Source organism: Pteronotus mesoamericanus, unplaced genomic scaffold, assembly GCF_021234165.1.
Source record: "Pteronotus mesoamericanus isolate MK-2021 breed Mesoamerican mustached bat unplaced genomic scaffold, CSHL_Meso_final scaffold_85, whole genome shotgun sequence".
NCBI classification, from domain to species: Eukaryota; Metazoa; Chordata; class Mammalia; order Chiroptera; family Mormoopidae; genus Pteronotus; species Pteronotus mesoamericanus.
Genome location: NW_026555329.1, coordinates 13,145,827 through 13,157,343, shown reverse-complemented (window position 1 = coordinate 13,157,343; position 11,517 = coordinate 13,145,827). Strand labels below are relative to the sequence as shown.

Sequence of the window (11,517 nt, the reverse complement as noted above, 5' to 3'; positions counted from 1 at the left end):
AGTTTGTTTTTGTTTTTAGGTTTAGTTGTTGATAGTTGTGAGTTTGTCATCGTTTGACTGTTCATAGTTTTGATCATTTTTTTCTTAAATAAGTCCCTTTAACATTTCATGTAATAAGGTCTTGGTGACCATGAACTCCTTGAACTTGACCTTATCTGGGAAGCACTTTATCTGCCCTTGCATTCTAAATGATAGTTTTGCTATAAAGAGTAATCACCATTTTAGGAGAGAAATGTTGCTGGTCAAGAGAATGGCACGTGAAGACACTGAATAGGCCAGGATGAACCCAGTTTAAAAAGGCTTTGCCCTTCTGGCAGAATAATATTTTGAAATACTATTCTTTTTTCTCTTTCTTCAGTATTTTGTCTCTAATCTGCTTTGATTTTTTTAGCATAGTCTTCTCTGTGTTCATTGCCTCAAGAAGGATTTTGATACAGAAAGCTGGAATATATTGAGAATCTTCCAGTGTTGCTTTAATTATACAAGTTCATAAGAGACTTCAGTGGATTATTACATAGAAGAAAATAGCTCTACTCTGTGAAAATATCTGTGGGTAGAATGGCACCCTTGCTTTCCTGTACCCCATGCAAAATATATGCCACCCCACCAAGCAGCGGTAAAGGGAGTGGTGAGATGGGCACATGGATTAGAGGGCAGAAGGGCCATGCTCTCTGTCCTCGTGCCAACAGTGAGGCTGGAAAGCAAATATTTCGTGACTGATTATTATTTTTGCATTAACAAATCTTTTTACCTTGCCAAATTACAAAGTCATTACAATTAGAGTAACATCCTCTTTTGCCCACAATGGTTCTCTTGTTCTGATGTAATTATTATAGATTCTCCTTTTCACTCTCAAACATGCCAAGGTTTGGGTGATAAATAGTCACTCACATTACAATCAATGTATATCAAAGGTATTCTCCTCCTCTTTGTGTTCTTCCACTCTTCCTTCTCCACCTTTCTCATTTTCAGAGAAAATTAAAAATTTCTTAAACATTTATAGCTTACCACTGGGGCTATTTTGTAAAGTTTTAGGGTTGTTTTCTTCATTTATAAGCTATAAGGTTAGGATAAATTTCCACAGCTTTAGAACACATATATTTCAAGACCAATCTTTTCTCCACTTACACATTTCTAGTGTCAGACTGTTGTTGGACATCTTTGTAGAGTAATATGCCTTTTACTCAGGTGCTTAACATGCTTGTGACATGACACCAGCTGAACTGGCATGATGGGTGATAGAAAGCTGTTTCTACAGGAAGACAACTAGCAATGATGTAACAATTGATGCAAGAGACGATGAACCACACATTGAGTTTAACATCACATTAGACTCAATATCAGTGTATCCCCCTTTCAGTGTCCTTCAGGCAGGTCTCAAAAACTCCTGCAGGCACTTCCGTCCCACTTACCATGAGGAAAGTATAAAGAAGTCAAAGTGAAGAGAGAAAAAATCTTAGCTGATTTCAAATAAAATATTTAACTTTTATCAATGTCACAAAAGAATATGCTCACAAGCATTGCTAGGGCCCCTTACAAGGCCTTGGAAGTAAAGGGTGATGGGTAGTGAGAGTCTCTGAAACTTCTGCTTGATTAGCATCCTGATAAACTCACCTCAGTGTTATTTTGTTTTGGCAAAAGTGGTTTCCTGGAATTTCTCCCTCACGCAAAGTTGGTAAGTCTTCATGGACAGAGCTGTGTGGCACAATTCATCCATATCACTTTCTGCATATTTGCTTAGCTTAGTAGATCTCTTTCCATACCAAAGATTATTTCAGTATTTCAGTGTATTGGACTAATAAGTTTACTGATGCATTTCAATTATGATCATATGAGGGCAAACAATAATAGTAATAAATTATTAACTCACCTATAATAATATTACCTCTTTTTACATGGTATTTTTAACTTTTCAATGTACATTCCATAGAGCACTATGGCTATTAACTGGATTCACTGTCACTAGTAAAAATTCAGACAATACATGTAAATATGGATTAGTAAAAAGACCAATAATCTCACTTATTTACATAGAAGAAAACCTGCATTTCCCTACAGTATGATGATTTAATGTGTAAGCAGACACAACAGGAACTTCAACCTTTCTCATGTAAATATGTGTCATCTTGTATATCCAAAGTACCTCTATAACAAAATGAAGTTTAGGGAAACAAAATTAAAAACCATAGTACATGATTTTATCATTATACATATGTCATTTCAGCAATTTCAAGTATTATTTTGAGATGTAAAATTTATTAATCTCTCTTATTATATCACAGATTTAGTTATTTTATGATCCAGTTACTAATAAAATTAGGGCTTACATTCTTGGAACTATGACCAAACTTGACTAAAAAAACTTTCTTTTGGGATACTGTCAGCTAGAAAAATAGAAAACTTTCTCTTAACCAAAATATGAAGATCGATTTATAAATAATTTGTCAATGCCAGTGATCATTGAGGAGAGAGAGTAGGGAAGAAGGGAATGTAATTTGAACTCAGAACGCTGAACCAGTAGAACATGCTGATACCAGTTCACATGCTGCTACCTGCTGACCTGCATAAAAGATAGTACCATATTTAGATGTTTATTAAAAAATAAATATAATATAAAATATAAAATAAGATGGATTTTAGTTAATAATAGTGTATCAATATTGGTTCATTAATTATGATAAATGTACCATAGTATTATAAGATGAGAAACAGACTCATAGATAGAGAGTAGGCTGACAGCTCTCGGGAGGAAGTAGTTTTTAGGCCATGCGGGGAGAGGGATTGAGCAAAAAAGAGAAAAACTCAAAAATAGATAAATATTTTTTTAAAAAATGATAATTTTAAATTTAGAAAAAATATAACATATATTCTTAAACTTCTTAGAAAAAGTTGGGTCACTTCTTAATTTTAGTAATATCTATTTGACCAACGACTACTGAGTGTTTTGATACAACCGGTATAGGTATGGAAGAGGAAATATTTTTATTTTATTCACTAGTTTTTAGATGTCACAGTCATAAATATTCTAGTTTGATATTTCAGGTTCAGAAGAAATATGTCTCCCAGAAGCGTTGGCATTTTTTATCTTGCCAAATTACAAATTTACTACAATTAGAGTGACATCCTCTTTTGCCCACGATGGCCCTCTTGTTCTGACGTAATTATTATAGGTTCTCCATTTCACTCCGCAAAATGCCGAGGTTTGAATGTAAATACAGTCACTCAAATTACAATCAATGTGAACACCTTTTGAGAAAGCTTAATTTACACACACTGCTGTGAACATAATCTTTTTTCCTCTGAGCAGGCCCACCTGACCACATCCATATGTAAATCAAGGAAGGGTTGTACTACTTCATCTCCACTTGTAGATGAATTGCTTCATATGACCTTCTGATTTCTTCTGAAATGTCAGTGTCACCGAAATTGAACACAGAGCTTTTTACTTTCTTCAAATGTTGTCTCAAGGTAATAGCAGCTAAATCTCAAACAAGGAAAAATTATCGTGTAATTAAGCTTTTGAAATCTCTCAAAAACAAAGGACATGGGGGGAAAAAAACCAAAGGACAGAAATTGATGTTGAATTACAGGCAGCCTTAACAACCATACTAAAGCTAAAGAAGACAAATGATGATGTTGGAGTTTTAAATGCTTGCTGTTTCTAGCAGCTACAAATCTTTCCTTTTAAAAATTTATCTTCGAACAGATCAGGACAACAGTACAAATGTATCATTCTCCATCAAATTGCTCTCTTTTCATTGTGAGTCCAGAGCACTGCTAGGAATATAAAAGTTCTTACACTGGGATTTGGTCACTTCATATATGGAATGCATATTGAAAAAATGAATATAAAGAAACTCACTGAAGAAGGGACAGCAAAATCACTGGCAAAATATCTAAATATTGCATGTTTATTCAAATTTATTGAAACAATCTGGTCTTCCAAATAGGTCAAATAGTAACAGCCTTTCTTGATTTTTTTATTATGTGTTTTTTGAACCATGATTTGGAGTTGAATTTTTTATTCATATCTTTCAACATATTAAATAGATCAACTATGGAGAAACTGCGACTTAGTGTACTTAAAGATTATCGATTTATACATGGATTTCCAAGTGTATTTCTACTTTTGTCATGGATTGTCCAGTTAAATTTAGGTAAGTTATCCAAAATCTGAAGACTACAGTCTTCTGTCTTGACAGTAGAGATAACTCTTCTACAAATACTAGAAAACTTTTAAAAATTAAATGAGTTTTTTGTACTCAGTATTTTGGTAAACAATGTATCATTTATGGCCCTTTTACTTATTATCTTATAAATTATTTTATAAAGTCTTAATTTGGGGTGTACATCTATGCTACTGCCTTATTTTCTGCTGTCAGCCACTTTTCCTGATTATGTACACATACTAAGAAATGCTATGCATGTGAAGGTAGCTGCAGTCCACTTCAGTACAGAGGTATAATATATAGAATGTATATTTTAGTCTTGTTACCACACCATTCTAAATACTTCTCTTTGACTTTTAGACTAAGCCTTTCTTCTTTTGTCTGCTTCTCTTATGTTATTTAATACTTACTTGATTTTATGAAATTCTTCCCCCAAATTTGCCTCCCTTCTATTATCTTAGATACATGTCTGTCATATTTAGCCAGTTCATAGCAACTAATTTACATTTTGCATCTATGCAACTTTCAAAAGTATTGCATCCTTAATTTTCTATTTGATTAAACTATCCCATGGAATAATGAAAGTTGAATTTTAGTGATGTGGTAATGAGATAATGAAGTCCCTAATTAAAGTCTCTGAGAAATTGAGCTCTTCTCCACTGCCTCATTCACTGATTGTCTGAAATACAAATTAAAATTTGCGATAGGAAGGCCTTCACAGTAAAATTACAATAAACATTATGATGTCTGCTGGGGTGAAGGGAGTTGAGAAGAGTTGGCTCATGAGCAGGACATTAAGCCAATGTATTAATTAATGGATCATGAAATGACGGGACATAGCTCAGGCAAAAACAGCTCAACTGCTTCAAGGTTTTGGCAGAAAGTGAGTCTTAAAATATTGACAAAATCAAAATAATAAACATTCATATTTTCCCCTATATACTTGTTCTTTTTAGGAAGAAATGTAAGCCCAGAAAAGAAAAATGACCTGCACAAGTTCTTCCAGCTTTTACTCATTAAAACCTTGAATGGGTTACTTAATCTTTAGGATTCCAAAATATCATTCTCTGTAAGATTGGGATGATTGAAGTGGAATCTAATACCTTTCCTATGCCAAAAAGGTTTTCATGAATCCTAGGAACTGAGTTGTGTCTCATTTTCCACAGAAAATTCAGTAGCTGAATACTTACTCATAGGTTTATTTGCTGCCTTGGCCCCCTGGCATCCTGATGCAGACAGATAGGACAATAACGCAGCGTCTCCTTGGCTTTACCGCTTTACTGACATGCTCCTTAACAGATGGATTATATTTAATTTTTTCCCATTGATGTCCATAGAGAAGGAAAGGATTCTGGTCATTAAAATATGATTCTCCATTCAATTTTACATGTACTTTCTAACAATTTTGGTGAAGCAAAGTATTACAATCTGAACATATCGTAGTGTTTTGATAAAAAATGTGGGCTCCAGGTAGAATCAGACTGTATTCAAATCCTTCTTTACGCCACTCTGAAGCTTTAGTTTTTGAACTTCATTATGTTCATCAAAGGAGATAATTTAATAGTTTTTCATTAAGGATTAAATGATAGTAAGTATGTAGAGCAATGCTTAAAATGTATTTTAAAATAAATATTTGCTAATATTATGGCAAATTAAATGATGTAGTACTGTCAAATATGAATTTGATTAGCAAATTTCCTTAATTTCTATTATTTTAATTTGCTGTCTACTTTGTTTTCAGAAAATAACTCATTAATGCAATATAACCTCTGTGGGAGTTGTTTGGGTCTCTAGGATTATAAGCCTGCTGCTCACTCTATTTGGATTCTCCATCACTTACCTCTTACTTAATATTCTAGAAACTTAAGAGAAGAAACTCAGAGAATAAATGTAAAAAACTTGTCTTAAAGCTCAAAATCCACACAGACAACCTATTCAAACACTAAAAATCAGTCCAATATAAAAGAACTGCTTTGAACATAAAAAGACACAAAGACATACCGCATAGACTTTAAAACACCATTTCTCCGGTGATCGGAGCCTGGTCTCAGCAAGGAGACAATGGCCCAGATGCTGCCAACGTGTGAAAAGAGAGCATTTAAACTTCACAGACTCCTCATTATACCTCCAACGACTATATATGACAAGACAGGTTTAAGTGAAACATTTAGTCAGTTCTTTACAGAAGGCCAAAATAATTTTTTGAGTGATTTTCATAGAAATGAGCTAACTCAATGGATTAATTTGGTCCCAAAATGGATTCTGTATTTAGAGCCAATTCTCTCTGCAAAACTTCAACACCAAAGCAAGGGTAATGGAAAAACTGAAAATGAAAATATTTACAACTAAAGAATGAAAACAAGCTTCAATCTTCTTAGTGATTCACAAAGCACCAAAGCGCTGGAAAGTAGTAGCAATTCAAAGTGCTTGTTTTAAAAATTCAGACATTTGTGCAGTTATAACCATGAGAACTAAATAAGCTAATCTCTGTGCACAGGAAACACCTGGACATAGTATCAATATTTAAAGTTCATCCTAATTTGTGTAGCAATTTATGAACATCATCTTAGAATTAGGTGACTCTTACCATGTTATGTTGTTCAAAACAAAAACAAAACAAACAAAAAACTCCACTGGAAGACTGTCTGATTTCAAGGATTACGTGAGCATTTAAAAGAACATACATTGATGTCTAAACTGAAATTTGCTTAATGGATTATAAATATCCAATTTATCTTGGTAGATATTGTTATTTATTTTATAAAAATATTTATTTTTGGTAAAGCTTTTAGAGATTGTTTAATTTTTTAAAAATCTCTCTATTTGGCTGGTACCTTTCCAGATCTATAACGAAGCCTATGAATTATTAACTTCAAGACTGTCTTAACTTTCAAATAACTTTTCCCAGATATGCGAAAGAGCTCTTCACTAAAATGTTCTTTCCAAAATGAGATTCAAAAAGGGCAAATGCAAAACAGGCCACATACGACAGGAAAATCACAAATGCAAATACAAACTAGCTAAATTGTGGCTTAACATCAATTACATCGTTAGAATAGTTCTTGGAAAATTCAAGTTTTCTCCTCAATTAACCAGTGTGTTTAGGGAGGCAAATGAGAGCTGAAATGAAGGATTTCAGATTAAAATCAGTTCTGGATAAATTCAAATCTCAGTGGAATTATATACTCCACATACCATGCTGCCAACTGCAGCTGTGTGAATGTAACAAGTGCAAGGTTGTTGAAACTGACTCAGCAAAAAATTTTAAAGCACCTGGATACTCAGTGAGTATAGATTCCCCATTACAAATTAATTTTTAATCAAAGAAATGATATCCAAAATAACTTTATAAAATGTTTTGTGTGATTTTATATTTTAAGGATTTATGTATCATAGTATATGTACATTCTGAGGTAGCTGCTATAGATATTCAATTTTTTAAAAAGAATTGCATTTTATAAAATATAAGTGTCATATAAATTAATCTTGATTGCAATCAATTTGTTAATTTATTTATTTTTTGGCTATCAAGAGTTTCCATATATTGGTACATATTTTATTTTTACTACAGAAAATTCAGAAACAGGACCATAGAAAAGGAAGTATGGAGAATGAAGAAGATAATATGATTATTGTCTCACCAAATACTGGTAATCTTGGTAAATATTTGAAATTTAAAAAATCTATATTGCTTTACTAGAATAAGATAAACATGTTTTGGACATACCATATATTCTTTGCAACAGTAAAAGCAAAAGCAGTAAACACCTATCATAATAAAATAATAACCCTAATGGTCAGCATACATTCTAAGATTTTAGTCTAACAATACACAATTAGTAACATGGCATCTAAATATAAACTGGCTGGTTATGTGTATGCCAAATTACCATCCATCATTTGTCCAGGCATCTTTAATTCAACAAGCTCATTCAGAGAAACATAATCATAACAAAATATTAATTAAAACAGACTTTTTGGAAAATAAAAAACTCTGATTAATTGAAATTTTATTTTAACTAAGAACCAGAAGCTGTGGTGGCCTGCAGTATTTGAAAACTCAGTTACAAGTTCCTTTTAAATTCCATCATTCAATTTATATATAACCCACTCTCAGAGAGGTAACTTGAAATACCAAGCTATAAACTGTGTAAAGCCCATTTTCTTTCCCTTCACCTCAGGAACATGACTTTAGTCTATAGAGTTTGCCCCTGAAATGAAGCTGCTTCACCTGCACATAGAATGGGAATAGCTTCCTGGAGGCCATGGGGCAAGGACTGCTCACTGGGCAAAGTGATGTTTTATAGACGAGGAAGATTGCAAGTCCAAAAACCGAAAGCAGAATTGATGTGCAGATCTCAGAACCAGCGTTTTAGAAGAGCCGGAGATGGGATAAACCTTGCCTGGAGAGCGGTGACGTTTCGAAGATGAGTGGGAGAGGGATAAAACTGGCTGGGAAATGTCACACAGGTAGCCCTGGCGTTGACGTTCATGGGCTAGTGGTTATACATTCTATGAATGACTCTGGGAGGTGTTAAAAACCGTGAATGATGTTGGCAGTGGATGACAAGTCTAGTTCTTTGCTTATTTTCTGTTTTCAATGCTCTTACAATCTTAATTCTTACTGAAAATATTTAAACTATTGAAAATGTTTCTAAATAGGGTCATCACTTTCTTGCTGGAGTAAACACAGTATGAAGGCAGACATATAATAATAATAATAGTTAACATTTGTTGAGTGCTTATTAGCATGACCTAACCCCCGAGCTAAGCACTTTGAGCACACTTCATGCCTGCTTTATGAAGTGGTAATGATTTATTTACATTTTGCCTGTGATGTGACTCAAGTTCGGCAGGGTTATGAAAACATTTCTTTGAAATAGAGTGTAAGCTGGTTTTTAACACAGGTCATTATGCCCTCTGCTGGTGGTTAGAAGTTTCTGTACATCTGCCTTGGACCAGCTGCTGCTCTTCAGCAAGAACATTGGATGATGTCAAGTGTGGGTTAATTATGCACTAGGTTTATCACCAGTTTGCTGACCCTCAGATCAGAATTCGACCAAGAAGGCTTTAAAAATATAAAAGGTCAGTTAGGGGAATGCAGGATTCATACAAAGTTAGTTCCCAGGAAATGATTATCAAGTGTGGAGAAGAAATCGTCTTTTGGTGGAGCTTGGAGTGAAAGTGGGGTTGGGGGAATGTATTAAAGTATCTTGGAATTATTACCAGGAAAAAAAGTATCCTGAGGCTGGATACTTGGGGCAATAATAGGAAATAGTTGTCTGGCCCAAGGATGTAGCATTTGCCGTTAGGAAAAAAAAGTAAAAGACAGAAAAGAACCAATAGTAACCTAAGTAAAACCTCTATAGTCATATTTTTGGCAAAATTTAGTAAGAGTGAGAACTGAATGATGCCAATATGGCAGTTTTTCCTAGGATATAATTGGAAGACCACACCATCATTCAAATCTTTGGATTTGCATACCCACAGTTTCATTAAGGGCATCAGATTCAAAAAGTAGTCTCTCTGATTTTCTTCCTCAGAAGAAAAGTCTAGTGTAAGACTCTACTTATGATCCAGGAGTGGGCAGAGAATCAGATTTTTCAGTATATGTTACCATCTGCAAGATCATCTGGAAGAGGTATTTAGCACCATCCACAAGGAAGAGCTAAGATTTGTGGTAGGAGACATGACCTCCTCGTTATCAGCTATTTCTCATGTGATTATCATGTCAGCAGAATTTATTACAGGGATTACAGTAAATGGATTTCTTATAATCATCAGCTGTAATGAATTGATCAAAAGCAGAAAGCTAACCTCAATGCAACTCCTTTTAATATGTATAGGGGGGTCTAGATTCGGTCTACAGATGGTGTTAATGGTACAGAGTTTTTTCTCTGTGTTCTTTCCGCTCATTTATCGGGAAAAAATTTATGGTGCAATTCTGGTGTTCCTTTGGATGTTTTTTAGCTCTGTCAGTCTCTGGTTTGCCACCTGCCTTTCTGTGTTTTACTGCTTCAAGTTAGTAGGCTTCACCCAGCCCTATTTTCTTTGGCTGAAATTCAGGATCCCCAAGTTAATGCCTTGGCTGCTCCTGGCAAGCCTGCTGGCCTCCCTGAGCACTGCAGCTCTGTGTATCGAGGTGGATTACCCACAAAACATAGGCGATGGTGACCTCGGGAATTCCACACTAATGCTGCATAAATTCAAGCTAAAGCAAACGAATGATGTGCTTCTTGTCAACTTGACCCTCATATTTCCTCTAACCATATTTATGATGTGCACGTTCATGTTACTCATTTCTCTCTGGAAACACACTCATCGGATGCAAAATGGATCTCATGGTTTTAAAGGTGTGAGCACGGAAGTCCACATAAATGCCTTAAGAACAGTGCTAACCTTCTTTATTTTCTTTATTTCTTATTTTGCCGCCTTTATGACAAACATGACCTTCATCATCCCTTACGGAACTCAGCACTTCTTTGTGGTGAAAGACATAATGGGAGCATATCCCTCTGGCCATTCAGTTATAATCATCTTGAGTAATTCTAAATTCCAACAACCATTCAGGAGGCTTCTCTGTCTCAAAAAGAACTAATGAAAAGGAGGACCAATGTAAACATTTCGTTATTTTCTTGACATGGAGTCAACGGACTTGTGTTTTGTTTACTTTAGATGCATTTTGTGGGCTCTCTCTGGAAATTCCCTGTTCATCTCCCATCCCCAGGGTGTGTTACATGGACAAGATACCTGTTTTTCTGGGGCTGGTATACTTAAAAATATTATGATAGTAGTGCATTTTTTAATAACCAGTACTTGTGCTGGAGTGCCAGAAATCAGAATAAAATGCTAAGGTTTTGTTTGGCTGACCAGCGTAGTTCTGTCTTCCCAAGTCATTGAGAATCTTCTGTTTTAGATAGGGAAAATGATGTTGATTTAGTCTAAGATGTGGAACAATATAATAGTTTAGCTATTTGATTACACATCACAATTTTTCATAGAGAGTCATGAATGTAATTAATGTTAAAGTGAAAATTGTTTGTTGATAGGGTATGTCAAGGTAATGTACCCAGATATACAGGTTAATGTCTTATTTTGCTTTTAATCTGCTGCTAGTTAAGGTTGATAAATGCTAAGGTGCAAATGGAGCTGTGTATATGCATGTATATGTACTGGGGTAGGTCAGACTTGAGATCCCTGGAGAATAGGGCTGACCCCGAGTCCAGGGAAACCCTCCCTAGCCCAAATCCAGCAAAAAGGCAAGGGGCCTGAAAGGTGCTACCAGAGCTGGAGCTTAATAGCACACAGCCTTGAGACTACTAGCTCTTGATACAGGCCTATCACAGTG

General features: G+C 34.8%; 1 protein-coding gene across 1 annotated transcript; it reads left to right on the top strand.

The window, feature by feature from the left end:
• The first annotated feature begins 9,858 nt into the window (after positions 1–9,858).
• LOC129063084 (taste receptor type 2 member 7-like) lies at positions 9,859–10,767 on the top strand. The gene has a single exon (XM_054564115.1). The coding sequence runs from the start codon at positions 9,859–9,861 to the stop codon at positions 10,765–10,767; it is 909 nt and encodes a 302-aa protein (XP_054420090.1).
• Positions 10,768–11,517: the final 750 nt, after the last annotated feature.